Source organism: Triturus cristatus, chromosome 9 (genome assembly GCF_964204655.1).
Source record: "Triturus cristatus chromosome 9, aTriCri1.1, whole genome shotgun sequence".
In the NCBI taxonomy this organism is placed as follows: domain Eukaryota; kingdom Metazoa; phylum Chordata; class Amphibia; order Caudata; family Salamandridae; genus Triturus; species Triturus cristatus.
In genome coordinates this window covers 324,275,933-324,300,644 of record NC_140592.1, presented here as the reverse complement: position 1 = coordinate 324,300,644, position 24,712 = coordinate 324,275,933, and the positions used below count along the sequence as shown (strand labels likewise).

At 48.9% G+C, this 24,712-nt stretch overlaps 1 protein-coding gene across 1 annotated transcript in view; it reads right to left on the bottom strand.

Annotated features, from left to right (window-relative positions):
- The window catches only part of AMT (aminomethyltransferase), a 194,883-nt gene extending 172,050 nt beyond the window's left edge, over nt 1-22,833 (bottom strand). The window contains exon 1 of the mRNA XM_085625050.1: nt 22,575-22,833. Within this exon, the coding sequence (XP_085481176.1) occupies nt 22,575-22,691 (117 nt within the window). The 5' untranslated portion in view covers nt 22,692-22,833. The remainder of the gene's footprint in view (nt 1-22,574) is intronic.
- Between the last annotated feature and the right edge of the window lie 1,879 nt (nt 22,834-24,712).

The following is a 24,712-nucleotide window of genomic DNA, read 5'->3' as shown; positions in this document are numbered from 1 at the left end:
CACAGAGGGTGAGTGGAAGTGGGCATTTGTACAGGTCCAAGGGGTGGCTAGCAACGCACATTTTTGGCTCACCCAGTTCTTTTACCTACATCGCACATATTTAACGCCCCAGAGATTGATTTCGATACGACGTGCCTATTGACATGTCCTCGATGTGGTGAGGGACCTGCAACTTTTTGGGTTTCGCCTACACAGCACGCATGCGCTGCTTGGAAAAAGACCTTTAGCCATCGGCACAGCTTTGCGGGCAAAAACGTGCATGTGTTGCATTGCTTCCAATGGCAACGCGTGCACGTCTGGCGATTCCCTTGCGGGAGCGAGCTTTCAAACCATGTGTTAATTACAAACATATGGTTCCTGCTCGCTCCCGCAAGGGAAACAGGCGCCGGCCCTCTCCTCTCTCCCCTCCCCCTGCGGCCTCCTTTCAGTGCGAGGCGCGCGCGATTGTTCTGGCTGTGTTCAGCTGCCATAGACTTTCAGAAAGGAAATAAACCATGAATCCAAGGCTCAGTGAGTGAATTGCAAATCCTGACATGAAATGCTGTGTTTTCCCTTCAGGAGCTCCTATTTCGCTGTTTAGAGCGGCTTTTACTTTAAATATAATCTTTACAAATCCCATTAAAGTTCCATTAAGCCAGCCATTATACAGAGGGGGCGCGCGTCTGGCTGTTTGTTGACATGGTGAGAGGAACGGCGTGAGGCAGGCTCTGATGAGCCAGCATGTAGAGACAGATGCCGGAGGGCAGAGAACAAACGCCCTGCTTGTGTGTCCTGGGGGTGCTGTTTACACTGGGAGCTGGAATAAATAAACTAATAGCTGTCAGACCCAGTGACAGAAAATAACTCACTCACAGTGCAACCTTGCAGAAATAGATACAGTGCGTGTGGCAGAGGAAATGCGTCTTTCTTTCCTGCGTTTCTTCCTCTCTCTTGCTTATTTCCTTCCGCTTAATTTGTTCTTTTTACATTTATTCTTTATTTTTTTCTTATTTCATTTTGTTGTCTTCAATTCCATGCTAAACGTTTTCCTTCTTTTTCTCCTTTTTTACGCCTGCATCAGCCAGAGCTTTTGTCACGATTAAATAAACAAAAATGGCACGTGGGCTTGTTTTTATAAGGGTGCTGTGGGGACAGCACTTTTAAAATAAAAAAAACACAAAGACAGACACGTGCCAGTACACAGTTTCAGTGCAAAATTTGTGTGCTGATATCGAAGTAATTGAACCATTACATTCTTACATGTTCTGTACAGTACACATCACAGTGGGAATACAGGCGCACTAATACCGTTTGTGGCTGGGCTATTTTGGACTTTCCACATACGATACGATACACATTACTGTCTGTTTAACAGACAGTGATGAGGAATTATTTAAAATGTTAAATATGTATTATATTGTCTATGAGCATTTATCACAGATTACTTCTCTAGGGTAGCACTGAAGGAATTGGAACAAATAAAAACAAAGGGATGCTACTGATTGGGGAAAAAAAGAGATGAGCCTTCCGCCAATACAAGGCCAGATTTTGTTCTCTAACTTGAAACAATCTTAATTGCCTCGATTTTAAGGCCAGTCACCGAAATATGCCACAGGGCAGGCGACCAAAAACCCTTGTGTGTTTGGCTGTTGAGTTCATAATAGTAGCAAATGAAAACCTTCTAAGTGTATAATGGCATGGCTGTCCGTGCCTCGATTGGTGTCTTTGATCTCTTTCTTAGCAGAGAGGCCCCAGATTTGAATGAGCATGACAATGCAGAAGCATTCCATCTAGCGTACGACTTGTAGCAAACGTACATCGCATGTGTCACTTATTCTGTAGACAGAACAGAGAGTTCAGTTTGAATTGCTGTTCCTCCGGCCTTTTACATAGGCCCTGTGAGCCAAAAGGGAAGAACGCACTCAGAGGTAAATGATTTTAGGATCATCCTGTATCTGTCTATTCTGATTCTCCTTCAGCTTCGTATCTTATGGCGCAACAGGAAACTGTTGCTTGCGCTGTCTGACATTCTTTGCAACAAGCATTGACCAAGCCAATAAGTCTGGCTTGCATTGTTAGTACTGTGCAAAATATTAAAGAAAAGCTTGATGCAATGTAAAAATAATACAGAATTGTTGCTTTCTGTATACAACGCACCTCAGATATTAATTTAATGTGTTATGATTAATACCCCTTTGGGATTTTAAAACAGCTCCTCATGCATTGTAAGAAAGCTCTCCACAAGAAGCGACATTATGCATCAAACGCCCAGTAGCATGAGGTGAGGGGAAAATAAGTGCCCTGGCTGGACCGGTGTCCACTCTGTATATTTGCAATAACGGGTACCAGTTGCGATGTCAAGCCAGGCCCAAAAAAACAGTGTCATGAAAAATGTCTGCTGGGTGTGTTGTGAGTAAGGTGCACTAATAATTCACCCCGTAGCTCCCAGTTTAACAATATCGCCTGTTACAGACCGAGGGGTTGTTTATACTCAGCACAGCACTGACATTGTTTGAATGTGGCTCCTTGAGCTTTGTCTGCGTCAAAGTACACCAATGCTCAAATGGAGTGAAATATGTATGTGATTGTTGAACATCTGTGAGAGGCCTGAGACTAGCTTGTGTGTTTTGATGCACATTAGAGATTTAGAGTCTCGCCTGACCCAGCGCATGCGCTGCTCTGGCGAGACTTTTAGTTAGGGCTTCAAAAAATGCTGCCCTGGCCAGCCTAGAGCTTGAGTGCATGTGCGCGGGCGCGCGCTATGCGTGCCTCTCTGCCGGGCTTCTCTTGCGTTTCTTCCCCCACTGTTCTTCCCATGCGCGCAGCTGCCATCTGCTTCTCGCGGCCGCTCGCGCGCGCGCGGCCAATGCTTGCATCGCTCGCACTTTCGCGGCCGGTATTATTTGGGCCTATTTCCATTTACTGCCCATTTGTATAGTCATTTTGTTCCTATTTATAAACGCTTTTCCGCTCCATTCTACAATGCCACCTGTATTTTCATGCCCAATTGCACTTACCTATATCTGGAGGCGTTCCCTGTACCTCTTCACTTTTGTTGGTGCCCGTGAGGTTTATAATCTCGCGATATCTACCATTTCTTCTGTCTTCTCTGAATCCGGAGATGGTGACGGATGTGCCAAACGTCATTTACAAACCACATGTTAATTGTTGGTCCGTCTGCTGTGACTAGCGGTAAGCAAGTCAGGGGCATTGTCCCGCGCCCATACTTCCCTGCCACTGTTTTCATCTACGTCAATCTCTCTTTTTTCCATATGACATTGTGCATACGGAGCATGAATGCTTTAGGACCCCTCTATTACTTTTTCTTTTATCCTTGGTGCAGAGTCACAAAGCGGCAGTTGCTCGGTTGCGTCGGCACATTCCTCGCACTGTGACTTTAAAATAGAAAGTGCTGAGCCAGAAGCGCTCCCTGATGCACCGTTCGAGACTGGGATGTCACCCATTTGGAACGCGGCTGCATTACTTGGACATTGCATCACGGGAGTGCCGCTGGCAGTGAATGCATCTTTTTTAAAGTGAACTACATACAAACGTGCGTGCACTTAGTATGAATGGTTCATACTAGTTGCTGGTTATACAAAACTACAATGTAGTAGTCTTGAATGCACACTCATGCCACCTTAGCAGCTCTGGAATTGGATGTGACTTCATTTGCTGACATTTTCTCCTCCATGTTACGGTTCCCTCTCTCCCAATTGCCTCAGAATGAAGGAGTGCGCTCTCTCCCACCCTATCAATCTTAGAAGCCAACCTGGGTAAGTAGGACTTCTTCGCCTTATAACTTCAGTCTTTCAGCTTCATTGCTTTTTGCACTGGAAAATTCAGTTGATCCGTTACAAATGGTTCCTACTTCATATAGATGATAATATAGATTTTTATGTACATTGAATAATCTAATATATAGTTGCACACTTTCTTTCTGCCTCCACATGCTTCTAGAGCAGATTGGGATCGAATCTTTTAGACACTATCTTTCATTGGTGATGGCTATAGAATGCATCAACAGGATTTTGTGGCCTATTTAATTGAAGTGAATCAACAAAAGGACTGTAGCTGAGGAAGCCTAGAGCTGCTTGCAAGGGGTGCCTTTGCAGTACATTCGTAAAGTGGCTATTTTGTTTTCCCCTCACAGGGCTGTGAAGCATCATTGTGTGGAAGCTAGTCATTAAACTTCGGGTAGATTTTTGGTTGACCATTTTTTTGGCGGCATCTGTTTTTTCTTTATGATTCAAAGTACTACCATCGAAATTGTTAGGTGGCTCGAGAGAATCTTTAAAAGGTAATTCATCGGCAATAATTAATCAGCAGAATTGTTTGAAATAAAGGGTCTGAACAAGGACGTGCTATTTATGTGCCTAGATGCTGCCATGACAGCAAACACAGTAGCCATCACGATCAACATTACCAAAAGCATGTAAATTTACACATCCGTTTGTCCTATTCTACTCATTAGAAACTAAAAGTAATTTACGAGTTATTGTTCTCACAAGAAACACTGTAAAAAGCAAAACGTGGCACTAGCAATAACATTTATGGAAATAATACAATTTGTGATGCTGCACCAGCTTGTCATCTAAGTTAATGTACTTACATTATAACCCTGTCTACACATTTGTCCATTACTAGTTTCCGTAGCACCTTGAATATTCTCTCCCTGAACGGTCTTGGCAGTGGTCCAAGCACTTGCGGCAATACTAGCTGTCTTTTGAATCTGTGATCAAAAAGACTCACCCGATTACCTTCAGTTTATTAATATAGATGTGTGCTTCCCTGTTGGTGTCACCATTTTCCCACCAACCAGGGTAGACTTTATGCTTTTTCATAGGGGTTTCACTCTTTGGAAGATTCTCCGGAATGTACAAGCTCCTCTCATTTCCGGACACCCCCGTAGACATCATATCCATCTCATCATTCAATCTCTCCATTGGTTACTAGTCCGCTTACAAAATCTGTTTATGCCACTGGCCACTGTACACCAAGCCAGTTACCAATATTCTTCTGATTGACTGTAAAATTCAAACCTCAGATGCAACAACACTCTTTGTTCTGCTGACCCAGCCCTACAGAATGTGCCCACTAGTCTCAACAGTCACATTCGGCAACAGAGCATTCTCGGTGGCCTCAGCTAGTGACTGGAATGCCTGACCCAATACTCTTTCTACTAGAACCCCCTCTCTTAAAACTGTGTGAACAGCTTAAGACATGACCTTCCTACCGTCGATCCTCCCTCTGTGTTCCTCTCCTCATTAGTCTAGTATTGTAGTTTGTTTTTGCTTGTTCTGTTTGAGCTGCATTGCTCTTGAATGGTTTATCTGATGTCGTGTAGTTTAAACCGTAAAACCAGGAGAAATGTATTTCCTCTGCATTAGGTCAGGGGCACTGAAATTATGCCATTTTGAAGCAGCTGCGTTTCTCACATAATAATGGATCAGCCTGATAAAGCCATGTAATTCATCAGCTGTGGCAAAATCTGTAGATTTTAACAAAAACGAATTTACAAAGGTTAACGGTACACCTTTCTGATGCGTGTTGGTATATTTAGGTGTTATACTATTACTAATGGGGTGAAACCAATGCTTAGACAGTGCTCACAAGTTTAACAAGCATTGGCATAGCCAATAGGTCTCGCTTTTTGGACCTTATAAGTGTTTAGCCATGCAACAGTTGATGTTGTTACACCAAGGATATTGTGCTGCATAACTAAATATATATAAGGTCCCAAAAGCGAGACCTATTGGCTATGCCAATGCTTGTTGTCTTAACCATCAGCTGCCAGTCTCGTCTAAGGCACTTCACGTGATGTTATTTTCTCTTCTGGGTAGGAAATAAAAATCTGCCTTTTATATTTTTCATAGGATTGTTTCGGAGAGGCACCAATTCACAAAGCTGCAAAATCTGGGAGCCTGCAGTGTCTCAGTCTACTGGTCGCGGGTGATGCCCGAGTTGAGTAAGTACTTTTAAAGCACTCAGTTGTGCGCTAGCAGTAGTTGAGGCCAAAACTCACATTTTCTTTGTCCCGGTTATTTTGTTTTGCTGTGACACTCGTTGATTCTTTGGCTGCCTGCAGTCCTTGCCTCATCTTAAAATAACAAGCATTTGCAATGCAATAGGTCTCGCAATTGCGAGATTTTAAGCTACTGGCATTGTAAATGACAATGCCTTTTATTTATGTGTTTAAAAAAACCTGCAATAATAAAAGGCATTATCACTTACAATACCAATAGGTCAAAGTTTCTAAAATGCGAGACCTATTGGCTATGCCAATGCTGGTTTACATATAACCTGGGATTGTGCTGGGCATCTAGTAAATTGGCAGGCGGTGCTCCCCGTGCTGTAGGAGGTCACTTGTGTGGGTATTGATGCATCAGTTAAACATTGTCTTTTTGTACTACTCCCTATACCTAGGTTAGGTGCTTGTATACGCCATAGATTTGCTCTCTTGGGACTTATACTGGCAAAGTGCCGCTTGCCATACACTGGACTCACACTGTACTCCCCCACTCCAGCCAGATAAGTGGAGAGCGAACCTTTCTTAATGGGGCGTGGCTGCAGAGCGCTGGTTGCGTTCGATCAGCACTGATAAAAATGCAGAGCGTGACCTGGAGATGTGGGGAACCATGGTAGAAGGCCTGCTGACAGTTGGCGGACCAAACGAAGGGGACGTGGCCTCCGCGCAGACTGGCTCTTGAGGATTCCGTGACGGGGTCGGAGGATGACCCTCTCTGGTTGAGATAGAGTGCAATTTCTGAGAGTGCAAGGTAAATGGGTGGAAATGCTAGGGAACGTGCCGACTGCAGGTCAGAACTGCCCCCCAACCCACCCCAGAGTGTAGGCCTGGAGAGTTGGACAAAGGCTGGTTCGCCACATGCTCATTTATTGCCAAATCGACGTAGTCTAGTTCTACGCCTCGCTCAGCAGATCATGCCAATTGTGATGGCTACCCGGCACACATATCCGCCCTCTTTCCCTCGCTCAGATGGGACGATGCTCTCTCCCCGAGAGGTTGGGGGCTTCAGTAGCACACTTGGATCGTTACTCAACCTGCTGCCTGAGGATTCTGTTGGGTAATGTTGCCTGTCCGTCTGTCGCTGCCCAGGTATTGTTGTTTTTAAAAAAAAAATGTATTGTTCATTTTTGTTTCTGTACATGATTACTATTTGTGGGTGTTGTCCTATACCTCAAGCACGACAATGCATGCCTAGCTTTGACGCTTGGGAGCCGAGCACATGGGCGAACAGTGAGGCCCCGGTGATATCCTGTATCACTTACCTGATGTGTAAGGTAATCTGTAAAATGATTTCTTATTACTTTGTGACCAGGAAGGACAACATGTAATGTTACATATCTGAAAAATTGAATAAAAGACAAGTAAAAAAAAAAAACTCAAATTATATTCTGTACATTGGATCTTCATTCAGTGCTTCCCTTGTTTTGATTCTTTTGAAACCGGTGATCTGCAATGTACTTTTTCCAAACATGTGTGCAAACCATAGTGAAACCACCCGTTGCTGTTTATACACCATCTGGGCCAAGACCAAGCTAGAGACTAACACCCTTATGCATCAAGCCAAAATCCAGTCGGTAAAATACCGATTCCTTATTAGCTCCCGGTATTAAGTAAAAAATACCCAATCCCAATGCATCAACCCAAAAGCAGAAATCGGTATTTAAGGAATCCTTAAATAGCGATTCTTTAAATAGGGATTCCTTAAATACCGATTCCTTAAATAGCGATTGCATTTAAGGAATCCCAAAGTGAGATTCCTTAAATGCAATGCATCAAAGTTAAAAAATTAGCGATTTCGCTAATAAGGGGAGCAAATTACCATGAAGATGAACTGCATGGTAATTTGCAAAAACTTTGAAAAATGCACTTTTGTGCATTTTTCAAAGTTTCATGTTGCGCACACACATGCCCTTAGAGCATGTGTGTGTGCAACATATGTGCACATATCATTTTCAGGGGTGCAACAGGGTGTCCTTTTGACACCCTGGCACCCTTGAAAGTGCTCCCGCTATTAGCGATTCGGTAATACCAAATCGCTAATACAGAATGGCTTTACATTCATTCCTATGGGCCTCCAAGCCCATAGGAATGAATGGGTAGGTATTCCTTATTACCGATTCGGTATTACCGATTCGGTAATAAGGAATGTTAAGGAATCGCTATTTGAATAGCGATTCCTACATGCATAGCCTTTTGCTATTCCTTATTAGCGATTCCTTATTTTTCGCTAATAAGGAATCGCAAATGCTAATGTTGATGCATATGCCCCAGAGTTAGTGCTATGTTCCAATGAACATATCTCCAGAACTGCTTGGACTAAAACGAACATTCCGATGATTCCAGAATCAGTACCTTCTCCTCTAGCAGCCCCAAAAAATTCTCAAACTAGATGGAGAAATTGAAGAAGCTTTAAACCCTCTGGGAATGATACATGCTTCCTACAGTACAAGAAGGAGCAAGGTCGAAGCATGCTCCTCCTCCATATTTAGGGGGAGGGGCTTCCCCTGAGCACAGTTGAACATTGTGCTGTGGTTCATGATTTCTGGTCTGTTTGCTGAAGGAGACCATCGAGATGTGGTTCATTGAGCTATCTCACACGGATCGTTTCCTGCAACAAGGCTTTGTTCCTCACAGGAGACCAGTCAGTCACTCATTTCTACAGACACAGTCCAATGACCTCCTTACAGCTCAGCAGCGACAGTGTTTCCAAGTGTTCATGGAATTATTCTTAAATTTGATCAGGAGAATGGCAATCAGCACAGATCCCACTCCGCAATTTCAGATCTTCTCATCTCCGTTGGTGTACAGATCCTCCTTAGTCGATAAGAAAATGTTGAACAGCTTTTTGGTCAGAGGACCTAGTAGGTTTCCTTCCTAGGTGGCCAAAACTGACCAATTAAAATTATTGCTATCTTCATATTTTGGGTGGTCTCCTCCAAACCAAGGGACACTACCCTGCTGTTATTACCTCATGTGTGGGCATTAAGCACTGCAGTTCCCTCACGGGCTAAGAGGAAGTCAGATTCATGTGGAATGAAGATCTTTGTAGGAAGAGGGGAAGCAATAGTTTTACTCAGGCAAAGGGGGGAAACATAGGGGCCTATGCATCAACAATGCCATTTGCGATTCCTTATTAGCGAAAAATAAGGAATCGCTAATAAGGAATAGCAAAAGGCTATGCATGTAGGAATCGCTATTCAAATAGCGATTCCTTAATATTCCTTATTACCGAATCGGTAATACCGAATCGGTAATAAGGAATACCTACCCATTCATTCCTATGGGCTTGGAGGCCCATAGGAATGAATGTAAAGCCAGTCTGTATTAGCGATTCGGTATTACCGAATCGCTAATAGCGGGAGCACTTTCAAGGGTGCCAGGGTGTCAAATGGACACCCTGTTGCACCCCTGAAAATGATATGTGCACATATGTTGCACACACACATGCTCTAAGGGCATGTGTGCGCGCAACATGAAACTTTGAAAAATGCACAAAAGTGCATTTTTCAAAGTTTTTGCAAATTACCATGCAGTTCATCTTCATGGTAATTTGCTCCCCCTATTAGCGAAATCGCTAATTTTTTTAACTTTGATGCATTGCATTTAAGGAATCTCACTTTGGGATTCCTCAAATGCAATCGCTATTTAAGGAATCGGTATTTAAGGAATCCCTATTTAAAGAATCGCTATTTAAGGATTCCTTAAATAGCGATTTCTGCTTTTGGGTTGATGCATTGGGATTGGGTATTTTTTCCTTAATACCGGGAGCTATTACCGAATCGGTATTTTACCGACTGGATTTTGGGTTGATGCATAAGGGTGATAGTTGCTTAAAACAGGCTGGTAGGCAAACTCTCCCAACACAGAGAAGTAAATGGTTCAGGATTAGGGAAGAGACCGAGAACATGCAGGCTCTCTGGTTTAAGATGGATCCTGGGGGGGCGTGGCCAAGATGGCGGGGTGAGCGGACGCTTCCTCCCGTAGCTCCTCCGGCCCGGCCAAGCTAGAGCCCTTTTCTTACGCTTTTCTCCCCCTGCTGAGGCTCAGCGCGGGAGAGGAGAGTGGCGGAGCATCAGGGGTGCATATTGGTGCTGTTTTGGTTCGGATCGCCTCGGGGGAACCCCCCCAAAAGTTCGATCGAGTTCAAGGGACGACGGCGAGCCCGAGGGGCGGAGCGCAGTGGAGTGCTGTCCGGGCACCTCGGCTGGGCCTGGTGCTGAAAGTTGCGATTTGGAGGGGATCTGGCCCGCCGCTCGACGGAGATTGAAGGAGCCTTGCGGGAGAGGACCAGACGGTGCGGAAGGCTTGGGACGGGCGCCCCGGCACTCAGACTTGTGACGGCGACACCTCGCACTGCGGGGGCCCCTAACCCCTAGCCGAGGTACAGCGGACTCCCTGACGGGGTTGGACCACCTGGGCCCCTGTGCTTGACGGACTGAGGCCGGTGGTGGAACTTATTTGACTGTGGGGTGCTTCAGGGGGCCCGGTGGTGTCGTCGGGCCTGGTCATTTTGGCCTGCTCAGCCCTGCCGCCATTTTGTCCCCGAAGGAGCAGTGGTGGCAGCCTTCGCCGGAGTCCTGGCTGCTGGATGCAAGTGACCCCCGCTGCTGCCGGGCTGATTCTCGGAGGGATGTGCTGATGAGACCCCCCCACTGCGGCCCCCTTGGTTGTCTCGCACGGGCCCCCGCGGCTGACGGTGACCGGACTGGGCCGCCATTTTGTCACCTGTGACGCAGCGACTTCGCTCGTGGGGGATACCCACGTCGAGTGCTTGCCGGCGGCTGAGCACCCCTGGGGCGCCCGGATCTGTGCTCGACTGCGGAGTTAGCGATGTCTGGAAGAGGCGGCCCGAAGAAAGGGGACCGTACCCTGCCGGACATGCTTGGCAGGGCCCAGCAATTGCGGGACAGGGCGCAGCCCTCGCCGGGGTCCTCCCGGGCTCCGGCGGATGTGACTGGGGGGGAGCCACCCGTCACGAGGGCCTTTATGGAGGAACTGTTTAGCTCCCTCAGGGAGGACTTCCAGACACTGAAGCGGGAGGTGGCCAGCGAGGTCCGAGAAGTGCGCAGGGAGGTGGAGGGCCTTGGCGAATGTGTTGAAGCAGTGGAGACGGAGGGCCAACATCGAGCGGAGGAGATAGTCCACCTACAGCAGGACGTTCTCCGCCTCCGGGAGCAATGTGTGGAGCTCCAGGCCCACTCTGAGGACCTTGAGAACAGATCTCGGAGGAACAACATCCGAGTGCGTGGTGTGCCGACTGCGGATGAGGGGTCCGATCTGAGGGGCTACTTGCAGGCCCTGTTCCGAGAGATCCTGGGTGAGGCTGCGGACTTTCCCATCAGCATTGATAGGGCGCATAGGGTCGGCCGGCAGCGCCAGTCATCGGCACCTCCACCGGACATTCTGGCCTTCCTGCCCGACTTTCCACTGAAGGAACGCATCATGGCTGAGGCCCGCAGGAAACAGCCCCTGACTTTCCGGGATCGGCCGGTGGCGCTTTACCAGGACCTCTCCTCCATCACGCTGCAGAAACGCAGGTCCTTTAGGATTGCCACTGACTTTTTGCGCGAACACGAGACGCCGTACTCTTGGGGTCACCCCTTCCGCCTGATTTTTCGGTGGAATGGGGTGTTACACCAGCTACGCTCCTTGCAAGACATTTGTGGTGTCCTGGGGCTCACGGCGGCGGAGGAAGAAGGAGCTACGCCGTCGTGGAGGTCCTCGGAGAGACGGAACCGGCGGAGGTCAACGAGGCGGCGCTCAGCGGCCAGCGTGGGGCGTCCGGACTCCCCTACCATCAGGGCGGACATGGCCGACGCTCTGAGGGCGGCGGCCGGGGGCTCGACCGGCTCCTCTGACGTGGCCTTGACGGCCTAACACACACTCCGGGGGGAGATGTCTTTAGCTTCTTTACATGCTTGGTACGGGGCGGGGGGGTTGGGGGGGAGTGGATGGAGGTGAGTGGCTGGACGTCCACTTCGTTCCTTTCTACGGACTTGCCCGTCTTGGGGCTTGACTGAGACAATGGGGTGTTTGAGTTTGTGGGTGGCTAGTTGCCAGGGTTGTGTTTGGGGTGGGGGAGGGGGTTGTTTTGGGGTTGGGAAGGTCCCGTCCGATGTTGTCTATGCCCGCTTTGTTTTGGCTTGTCCTGCGCGGCGGCCCCGCGCGCCCCACCCGCTGATTCCCTGCCCATTGCATGGCGCTCCCGATCCCCGCGAGGAATGCCGGGCCTAAAGGTAGTGACCCTTAATGTTCAGGGTCTGAATAACCCGGTGAAGCGCAGAGCGATCCTATCGTTGCTGGAGGGGACGCAGGCGGACATTTGCCTTTTGCAGGAGACACACTTATTGCCCCGAGATTGCCATAGGATGCGTTCTGCTAAGTTCCCTACCCAGTTCTTTTCCTCGGCAGCGAACAAGACGGCAGGGGTAGCCATTCTCCTAGCGAGCTCCTTTCGGGGGGAGGTTTTGCACAAGTGTGCTGAACAGAAGGGGAGGCTCCTTGCGTATCGCATGCGCCTGGGAGGCATAGCATTTACGGTCGGCTCAGTTTATAGCCCAAACGATCACCAGGAGCGCTTCCTAGACTCCGCGCTGGTGGATGTCACTGCTTCCCCCGACCGCCACATTATCTTGGGGGGGAACCTTAACATTGTCTTCGATTCTGGGATGGACAGATCGGCGCAGCGCTTCCCGCAGACGGGGGAACTGTCCCAGGCTGGGAGGGCCCGGATTGCGGAAATGGACTTGCACGACCTCTGGCGCTCCATGCACCCCACGGATAGGGACTACTCTTATTTCTCGCACGCACACCGAACCTATTCACGGCTGGACTACCTCCTGGTGAGTGGACCGATGCGTGCCGCTGCCACGGCGGCGGACATCGGGGTCCTGACCCTGTCTGACCACTCCCCAGTCACCGGCGTTTTCCAGTGGCCGGCGGCCTCCCCCTCTCGGGGGGTGTGGCGCCTCCGGGATACCCTTCTACACAAGAAGTCGGTGGTGCAACGCATCGGGGAGGTCATACAGGACTATCTCACCCACAATAGCAACACTGACACCTCGCAGGCGACACAGTGGGCGGCATTGAAGGCAGTCCTCCGGGGGGAATTTATCTCTATCTCTGCAGCTGAAAATAAGGAGCGGCAACTGAAGAGGGATGAGCTGACAGCTCAGGTCCGGGAGCTTGAGCAGGTCCACCGCCGCACGGGGGCGCCGAGGGTGTGGAGGCAGTTGAAGGCAGCGAGGAAGCTCCTGTCGGCTCTGGATCTTGACAGGGCGGAGTATGCCGCCCTACGCTTGAAACATGCCCACTATACTGGGGGGGACAGATGTGGCAAGCTCCTAGCACACCGGCTCCGGGTCGCGCAACAGCGTAGCGTGGTGAAAGAATTGGTGGGCACGGACGGGGGGGTTGTCTCCGGGGACGCGGAGGTAGCGGAATCTTTCCGCGGCTTCTACGAGGCGCTGTATGCTGAGGAGCCCTCCTCGCCACGGGATGCCGACGGCTATTTGGAGTCGGTGACCCTCCCGGTGCTGGATCCGGCTCAGGCGGACCACCTGGAGCAGGACATCCATGTTGAGGAAGTGATTTCAGCTATCGCGCGGCTGAAACATGGCAAGGCCCCGGGCCCGGACGGGTACACGTCGCTATTCTACAAGACGTTTTGCACGGTCGTGGCCCCTGTCCTTACTCGGCTATTTAACTCTTTCTCCGAACCGGGAGCCATCCCTCCGGATCTCCTGAGGGCGACGGCTGCGGTAATCCCGAAACCTGGGAAGGACCGGGCCCTCTGCGGCTCGTACCGACCCATCTCGCTTTTAAATGTCGACCTCAAGTTGTACACGGGGATTCTTGCGTCCAGGCTGAGTCCACACCTCCCCGGTCTGGTGGAGGCGGACCAGGCTGGCTTTGTGCCCGGCAGACAGACGGTTGACAACACCAAGCGGGTGACGCATGTTCTGGAGAAGGCCTCAAGGATCCCGGGGGAGCGGATGTTGCTGTCCGTAGATGCGGAGAAGGCCTTCGACAGAGTCCACTGGCCGTATCTTGAGCTGGTCCTCAAGAAATTGGGAATCGGCGATAAGTTCCGCACCATGGTATTTAACTGCTATAAGCATCCTTCAGCGTCGGTGCGGGTCAACGGGTGCAGCTCCGGTGGCTTTGCCATCGAGCGCGGCACGCGGCAGGGCTGCCCTCTTTCGCCGCTCTTGTTTGCCCTCTACATGGAGCCGTTTGCTCAGAGGATTCGTAATAATCCGGATGCTGTTGGGGTCCGGATGGGCCAGTACGTCCACACCGTCAGTCTCTACGCGGATGATGTCCTGTTGACCTTGGACGACCCTAGGAGGTCGCTGCCTGCTTGCCTCCGGGAACTGGACGCCTTTGCGGGGGTGGCCGGCTTCAAAATGAATATGAGCAAGTCGATGGCGTTAGACGTGTCCCTGGCTGCGGGTACCAGGAGGGATCTTCAGCGGCTCTTCCCCATGCAGTGGTCCTCGTCCACGGTGCCGTACCTGGGGATCCTACTGGCGCCTACATTACCGGAGATGGTTACGGCCAATTATGCCTCCCTCGGCAGGAAGATCAAGGATGAGCTTGGCCGCTGGAACAAAGGCCTGCTGTCCTGGCTGGGGCGAATCGCGGCGGTCAAGATGACGGTGTTGCCCCAGATACTATATCTTTTCCGGGCCCTCCCGCTCCAACCCCCGGTGGGCTGGATACGACAAATGCAGGCTGACATCTCCCGCTTTGTCTGGCAGGGCCGCAGGCCACGCATGAAGAGGGTCCTCTCCACGCTTGCTCCGGAGGCGGGGGGTCTCGGCATTCCAGACCTCCGTAAGTACTTTCAGGCGGCACAGCTACGCTATCTGGTGGAGTGGAGCAGGTGGGAGTCCGACAAGCATTGGCTCTTCCAAGACCAGGCAGTGGCGGGCCGCACCTTACAAGAGGTTCCATTCCTGCGCCGCGCGCATCGCCCCCCTAATCTTTACGCTTCCTTTGTTACGCGGGTCCCCCTGCGTGTGTGGGACGCGGTCTGTGAGGCCCGGGGCCTTACCACCTTCCCTTCGCCGCTCACGCCCCTTGTGGGCAACCCGGACTTCTCCCCAGGGATGGAGTCGGGGGTTTTCTCCCACTGGGTGCAGGCGGGCTGCAGGGCACTCTTCCAGATCTATGGCCCGGAAGGAGTGGTTCCTTTTCAGCAACTCCGCCAGGAGTTCGGCCTGACGGAGCTGGACAGATTGCGCTACATGCAGGTTCGGCACTGGGCCCTCCAGCCCCAGGTGCGTGCCACCGCCGCCCGTCCAATTACACCGTATGAGAGGTGGTTGGCTACTCGGACCTCCGACGCTAAGCTAATCACCGATCTTTACAAATACCTACAACCCCCGCCGTTTCACTATTACAACCCCGGGAGGGAGCGCTGGCACAGGGAATTGGGTAGGACACTCAGCCACAAGGAATGGGACAAAATTGCGTATCGGGCGCGGCACTCTGCATATCACACGGGCCTTACGGAGACCTTTACTAAGGTGTCCACATACTGGTACTACACCCCGGAGAGACTGTATGAAATGCATAAACACACTGACAGGGGGTGCTGGCGGAGCTGCGGGCAGGAAGGTACCCTTTCACACATTCTTTGGGATTGCCCAGTGCTGACCGCCTACTGGAAGGAAGTTTTGGACGAGGTGGATAAGCACTTTGGGATAGAGCTGCCGCGACTCCCGGCGTATGTCCTGTTGGGCCTCCCCAATGACCTAATGTACCCACTGAAGTCCCGTAGGGGTAGGCAGATCGCAATTGCGCTGGGGTCTGCGGTTCAGAACATTCTAATCCACTGGCGCACAGCCGCCGTCCCCTCCATCACCGGTTGGTTGCATAGGCTTTGGCATGTGCTGGGGATGGAGAAGCTGTCGCTTACGGTTGCGGGGGAGATAGACCAATTTGAAGAGCTGTGGCAACCCTTTCTAGCGCTGCTGTCCACTGAATTCCGGGAGCTCACCTGCCCGAGGTATCTTAGGCTTCTCAGGCTGACGCCGCCGGTGACCCCTGCGGACTAGTTTACATGTGAGACGGGGACCTCCCGGGGAGGGGGGGGGGGGTGCGTGGCTTCCTGGTGAGGATTACTCTGGTGCGGGACCATAGGACGGGGGGGGGGGGGTGGTTTTTTCGTTACTGGGAGGATGGGGGATGAGGGGGGGGATTGTGTTCTGTTGAGTTGCTGATGGCTTTCATTGCTTAGATTTGGGGTGTCGGATACGCGGGTAGGGATTCCATAGCTTGCATTTCTAGCCTTCATTTACTGTGTTTTTCCCCCTGACTCACTGCGCTACTTATTGCCAACCCTCTGGAGCGGCACTCTTTTTCTTTGACTGTATTCCATGTATCCTGACCTCCTATCCCCCTCCCCCATGGTTTGTTTTTTTTGTCTCAATAAAAAACGTTTTAAACCTAAGATGGATCCTGGGGAGCCTTAAAAAGCTGCCCACCATGGTGTCATTGCAGACACATATGGTGTCCGAAGGACACCACCATTTACTCGGCCATGTCCATTGGAAACTATACATGCACCATGTTACCATGTTCGCACCCCTTTTAAATGTCCCAAACATGAAGGCAAAGGCCCTCAGATGACTGGGATTGATTAGACGTTACGTGGTGGAGAGAGAAGCCTTCCATCCGCAGGAGTGCATAAGAACAGGCCTGTCGATCTCACTAATACTGTTGTTACCACTGTCAGACTCTCATATCCTCAGTAGCAGGGGCGGGAGTCACTCTTGACTACAGCGTGCACTTTGGATGCCCCTTCAACATCAAAATAGTGCTATAATTTTTCACACCATTAAAAATTGGTCACCGCTAGTAGGCTCACAAGAATTTCTAGTTCATTTAGAGGAAACAGTACAAGGCTATCCGAAAGCATTTGGAGGCAGGAGAGTACAGCTTTACCAAGCCCTGCAGAGTGCTTTCATATCACCAAGTGCCATTTCAGAGATTTTTATAAAACCAAGGGCTTTTTAACTAAATTGAAAATGTTGATACTAATGTAGAATTAGACACATTGGTTCTATAGGAGACCTTCTACACACCTATGAGAGGTCAATAGACATTCCTTTAATATTTTATGACTGCACATTCAGAAATGACGGACAACGTTTTTTGGCTAAATTATTTCAAAATTATGCTATATAATTCACAATTAGGCCCCATTTATTTTTTTTTATTTTTTTTTATTTTTTTTTTTTTACTCAGGGAGTCAAACCATTCCTCCAGTCCCCAGAATATTCTTAGGGAAAGTTAGGCTTACTTTTGTCCACCCATTCTCTTGGCACCACACAGAATATGGTTAAAAACCAGAGGGCAGGAGGTTTTTATTCTGGCTACTGGCTTGATCAATGTGTATAGATGGGAGCCTAGACATCAACGGACTGTTGACAGACGGTTTCAAAGTATTGCTCACATTTTTCTAAGAAATGTGAAAGACTTCAGTTACTTCTTAAAATAATATTTGTAGTCTGATAGAACATTAAAACTTAAGCCACATTTCAATAACAAGCACTTGTAAAGCCAATAAGTCTGGCATTGGCGGGCAGCCTTTTGGCTTTGTCAATGTTTGTTTTTTAATCTTTTGTGAAAACTTTATTGTTGGAGGAGCTGCAGAGCCTTCCTGTTATATAAAACAATGAAAACACAAAGGCAAAGGGTTAAGTGGGCTGACCCTGTGCCTCATGCTGCAGTGGGCGGAGGACAAAAGAGGGCAAACTCAAATGTCCTATAATTATATTACAAATCTAACTTTAGTAAAATGAAAAGGTCCTCGCTAACGTCAGACCAAAAAATGACCATATTCAAAGTTTTTAAAAGATATGTGCCTGTGAGCGTTCTGGGACTAAAATATGTTGTAAACGATTTATAGATGATCACAATACGCGACACCCTTTTAAAATGCCCGGTCACACAAGAGAGATCAAATTGCTGGGGGGATAAATGCAATTTAATTGCGGCTAACACCAGCAAAGCAATTCCATATGAAATAAAATGTACGGAAGACAGTTACACTAGATGGCATCGAACACTATGAACACCTAACACTATGACACATTAGCTCAGTAGTTCAGATAACTGCGCCTTGGGGGTCCCAGCCGGGCTTTAAGTGGGCCGGGTCCCTCTGGGTCGCAGACCCGGTAGTAATTTAAAACAGACATTGAAAAGGGTCTCTTTCGGGCCCGGTATTCATGCCCTTAATTTTTCATGCAAACTCCGGCATAAGGAGGTATGGAGTTAAGTAAATAAATAATTAAATAAAACAATTTACATTGCGCGCGCTGCATCGCCGAGTTGGCGATGAGGCATGCGCAACGTAAATTGTTTTATATATTTATTTACTTAACTCCCCACCGCCGTATGCCGGAGTTTACTACTGCCCACCCTGCCCCGCCTCACCGCACACCCTCGGGAAGTCACTACTGAAGCCTGGTGTTTATTTTTCTTTCTCTAACTTCAAAGTGAGAGTATTTATGTGACAACCATGCTGGCTAGTGTGGATCTGCTTGAGGAATGCTGTACAGATGTTATTTTTTTTTCTAGCACTCAACAAAACGTAAATGTCTGTAAATTAACTGTGTTGACGATCAAACCAATACACTGGGTGATGACACTTCCACACATTATCTTTTGTGCGCTGTATAATTTTATCAGTAAAACTGCATGTGTCTGCAAATGTAATCATCATTTCAATTGAAGATGTGTTGTCTGTAATGGCAGTAGTGCTACCACACTATGCATACTCCACGTTATCCCACTCCACTCTACGCTGCACTACATCACACTACGCCACTCCACTGCAAACTGTGTCACTGCACTCTTCTCTACACCATTCCACTCTCTACTCTACACTACTCCACTCTATGCCAATGCAATCTACCCCCACACTACTCTACAATGCACCCCTGCACTCTACACCACTCCACTCTATGCCACACTACTTTGCAACACTGCACTCTATGCCACTGCACTCCATGCCACTATTATGCACCACTGCACTCTACAGCAGTATACTCTGCAACACTGCACTCTCTGCCACTAAACTCTATTCTGCCCCACTCTACTCAATGTCACTGCACACTACACCAATGCACTCTACTATGTACCACTGCACTCTACGGCAGTATACTCTGCAACACTGCACTCTCTGCCACTAAACTCACTTTTCCCCACTCTACTCAATGCCACTGCACTCTACACCAATCCACTCCATGCCACTCTACTGCGCACCACTGCACTCTACGACAGTATACTCTGCAAAACTGCACCCTCTGCCACTAAACTCTACTCTGCCCAACTCTACTCAATGCCACTGCACTCTACTCTGCACCGCTCTTCTGCACTCTAAGCCAATGCACTCTATGCCATTCTAATCTACTGTGCACAACACTCTATGCAAATTCACTCTACACCTCACCACTCTATGCCAGTGTACTCTACCCAACTTTACTATGCACCACTGCTTTGCCACTCCACTCTACGCCGCTCCATGCCACTCCACTCTGCAACACTGCACTCTAAGCCAATGCACTCTACACCATTAATCTATACCACTCCACTCTACCCTGCACCACTTTACTCGTCACCACTTCACTCTACTCTGAAACAATCTACTCTACGGCACTGCACTATAAGCCACTCTACACCAAAGCAGTCAGCACTGCACCACTCGACTTGATGCCACTCTACTCTACACCACTACTCTATGCTACTGCACTTTACCCTGCACCACTATACTCTACCCTGCACCACTTCACTCTACTCTGAAACAATCTACTCTATGCCAATGCCCTCTATGCTGCACCACTCTACACCATGCACTACACTACTCTAAACCACTACACTCTACGCCAATCCACTCTACACCACTTTACTCTAAACCAATGCACCGTATACCACCGTACCTATGCCAACTACTTTGCACCACTGCACTATACTCTAAAACATTCTACTCTATGCCACTGCACTCTACGCCACTGCACGCTCCGTCACTCTACACCATTGTGCTCCACGTGGCTGCACTCTATTCTACTCTGCACCACTGTAATACGTCACTGCTCTCTGCACCACTCTACCCTGCACTATTGTACGCCGCTGCACTCTACGACACTGCACTCTACGACACTGAACCACTCTACGCTAATGCACTCTACATCAATCCCTCTTATACCTCTGCACTCTACCCTGAAACCACTACACTCTACATCACTCCACCCTACTCTACAGCATTGGTCTCTCCGCCACTCTACTCTGCATCGCTCGACTCTATGCCACTATACTTTGTGCCAATCCACTGCGAGCCACTCTATTCTACTCAGCACCACTGCACTCTATGAAACACTACTCTATACCACTGCACTTTATGCCATTTCACTCTACTCTGAAACAGTCTACTCCAATCTACGCCACTCCACACTATGCCTCTTTATTTTATACTGCTGCGCTTTATGCCACTCTACACCACTGCACTCTACGAAACTCTACTCTGCAGCACTGCACTCTATGACACTGCACACTATGCCACTCTACGCTATGCCATTCTACTCTGCTCCACCCTACTGCACTCTATGCCATTGTACTCCAAGCCACTCTAATCTACTGTTCACTATTGCACTCTACAACACTGCACTCTAGTCTACACCACTCCAGTCTACGCCACTCCACTCAGCAACACTGCACTCTATGCCAATGCACTCTAAGCCACTACTCGATACCACTCCAACCTACCCTGCACCACGCCACTCTACGCCACTTCACTCTACTCTGAAAATCTATTATATGCCACTGCACTCTACCCTGCACCACTATGCTCTATCCTGCACCACTCCACTCTAAAACAATCTACTCAACGTCGCTGCAGTCTACGCTATGCTACTGTACTCTAAACCACTGCACTCTACACCACTTCACTCAAAACGAATGCACCCAATGCCACTGCACCTACGCCAACAATTCTGCACCACTGTACTTTACGCCACTATACTCTGCAACATTCTACTCTATGCCACTGCATGCTACGTCATTCTACACCACGGCACTCTGTCACTGCACTCAACGCCACTCTATTCTACTCTGCACCACTGTACTCTATGTCACTGCTCTCTGCACCACTGTACTCTGCACTACACCACTCTACAACCCTGCACTCTGACACTCTACCCAGCATGACTGCACTTTATGACACTGCACTCTACTCTGCACCACTCTACTCTATGCCACTTAACTACATGCCACTGTAGTGCACTTTGCGCCACTCCACTCTATGCCACTGCAATCTGCTGTGCACAGCTATACTCTATGTCACTGCACTCTAAACCACTTTACTCAAAACCAATGCACTCTACGCCAATCTACTCTGCCCGACTGTACTTTACGCCACTCCACTCTAGGCCACTATACTCCACTATACGACACTCCACAATACTCCACTCTATGATGCTCTACTCCATTAAACTCTGTTCCACTGACATTTCCCTCTCTGACAATCTGCTCTGCTATATGCCACTCTACAACACTCTACTCCACTCTACGTAACACCCGTTACACTACTCCACAACACTCTAAGCCACTCCACTCAACTCTAACACTGTGCTAGACTCTACGCCACTCAACTCTACGACCTTCCACTCTACCCCTTCCACATCACTCCACAACACTGTACGCTGCTCCAAGACACTCCTGTCCACGCCACTCGACTCTAATGTACGCCACTCCATAACTACGCTCTACTCCACTTTGCGACACTCCACTCTCATTTACCCACTTACTTTTAGTCATGCTGAACAGCAGCCACTCAGGTTTTCAATATTTCTAAAATGTACTGGCAAAGTCAATAGGTCTTGCATAGGGAAGACCTATTGGCTTTGCCAATGCTTGTTCCGGAATGTTGTTACACTTTCAGTTGTTTTCAGGCAGCATATTGCTCTTGTCTAGTGCATAATTTGGTTTTAGTCGCTTCCAGGTGATTTTAAGAGGCCACAATCGAGTTGTGGCTGAGGGCAGTGGTAGTATCTTCACAGTGCTTGTCAGTGGGGCAAAAAGGTGTTCAGAATACATGGTCATCAAATCCTTGGACTCTCTACAAAGCGCACCGAGCACTAGTCACATATACCAGTTTCAGTTGTGATTCTAGGCAATTGTGTCAGTGGGGTGACTCTACAGGAATTTTAGTGTATATGTTTCAGCCCTTAATTATATAGGCACCTCCCCTTTTAGGGACCCCCGCCACACACATACACGTTTTTTTCTTCCCACTTAAAGCCCTAGGTACCAGTATCAGTCAGTGATGCATCTGTTTTGAGCCGGTCTTGCGAGGGTGCCCACTTCCGAGCACTGTGGGTACTGCAAGACCTGTGGCTGGCACAACAAGAGCGCCAGGCACCCCTTTCTCATTTGGGAGGTTTCCATGGAGACCTGGTGGACTCATCTGCCTTGTCCTACTTTCTCCGACCTCGACCTCGTAGCATTACTTGTCAGAACTCCTTTCACTACTCTAACATTTGACACCGAAAGGTCTCACCTGTCCCGAGCTGTAAGGTCTCCATACGCACTCCAGGGTCGTGAGGGGCACTGGGGGCTTGCCCCCGAAGACCCTGCCGAGAGCGCCTGGGGCCGCAGCTATGCCGCACCGCAACATCTTGAATCGTCGAAGGGTGCACTCTGCCCCCGCCGGGACAGCAGTAGTTCAAGGCATGCGCAATGCTGATCCCCCAGCAGAGCGTCCGTTGGGAGATGTAGTTTTAGGTGCTCATTTGCGCGTGTAGCCGAACCGTACAGGCAGAGGATTAAAGTACAGGGTAAAGCTGTAAATTTATTATTGCACACGACATTTTAACAACAGCCCTTTTCCCGTTATTAGAGCGGAGTCCTCGCTGACTTTTTCGTGAGTCACGCGGATTTACCGTCTACTACACCTCGATTTAATTGCGAGCCATCCAATTCGTTTTTTTTACAGTATGTTCTGTTATTGTATTTGCATTTATATAGCGCTTACTCCCCCTGGCGACACTTTAAAGCACTTTATGGCGAGTAGCACGATACTCCGGGACCCAAGGTTGGTTCTTGTGATTCGTTTTTGTTGTCAGTAGTTCATTTGTGGTGGAATCAGAACGAGTTACATATTTTAGGTGGTAGCTGGGTGTGTTAGGTCATGTGAATGACTGGTGGGCGAATAGAGAGAGAATGGAGAGTAAGCTCCGACTAGGGAGTTAGAGGGCAAGGTTAGTGGAGAAGGTTTGGGGCACTTCGTTTTTATGAATTAGGGTTTTTTTTGTGTTGCAGTGAGGTTTGTTGGATATCATACCTTAGCACTACGCCTCTTGTCCTCGTCCCAGTTGAACGGGCCGGGCCCATAAGTTCTGGACCTGGTCTAGAGTTACAATCCGATGGTTCTTTATTGCAGCATGAAAGTGTAAAGGGGAGAAAAGCCGTTAGCGAAGCAATCAATTAAACAATAATTCTCCTTGACACATTATAACCCACAGTTAGTTTATTACAAAACCAAAATTAGCTGGACATTATGACAGTGGCGTAGCTAGAGCTTGTGGCGCCCGGGGCTATCCCTCAGATTGCCGCCCCCCCCCTGGGGGGGGGGCATGCACTTCAAAGAGGTCCGAGAGACACGTAGTATCGCCGCTAATAGTTACCTTGATCATGCAAGTTACATGCACATACATGACACGGTCCAAGGCTACACAGTTGAATACACCGGTGACTGGCAGTACAAAAGAGAACACACAGACTGCATGATTATACACCCAGTCATTGATCGCTTATGAAATGCTTTCTGAAGCCCCATGCCTCTTCTCTGTGGAGAGACATGCTTTCAGCTTCAAACCGTTTAGAGCTGTGCTCACCCATTCTTTGAACGTAAAGGGTTGAGGATCTTTAACACTGTGTGATCATTCAACCGTTACCATACATATCCCTATCCCCATCGCACATAAATGTTCATTGTAAAATACTAGCATGCATCGTAGCCAGCAGGATAAACCCACTGAGGCCCAGTCTGATGCCTCCAGATCAGGCAGCTTAAAAACAGTCACCACCACAGAACAATGCCACACAACAAACATGCACAAATATTCTTACCACAGGAATTTTTATTTGGTTGGGCCAAGAGTGCATTTGGGTGGGCCACTGCGGGCTCGATTTGTCGCATATATGTCTGGGCAGGCCTGCTTCAGGGCCCTCCTTTACCTCTTCTTAGTCTTATAAGGCCCAGTAAAACTCACTCTTTTCCAAATCTCTTACAGGCTTGATTATCCACTACTCCTCTCTCCAGTGCACCTTATCTCACAGCTGACCTTGGGCCCCAGCCCCATATCAGGCACCATCGGGCTCCACTTTGCTTTTTCCCGGTAAAAACATTAGTAAAATCACCTTCAAACTTAAAACATTGAATATAACAGTAAATATAATTAGCATGCACTTTAAAGTATGTTCCACAGTAGCCCTTATGACCCGACTGCTAATTAAATAAACAAAAACAGAAAGGCCATGACAGGGCCGGCTTTAGCGCTGATGCGAAAGTCTTTTTTGGCGCCACACTAATAACCTCTTTCTCCGTAAATACCTTTACTACCACCATCCAACCTTCCAACAGTGCCCCTCATCCCTCCATGGCCCCCCTAGTGACCTCCTCCTCAGATTCCCTCA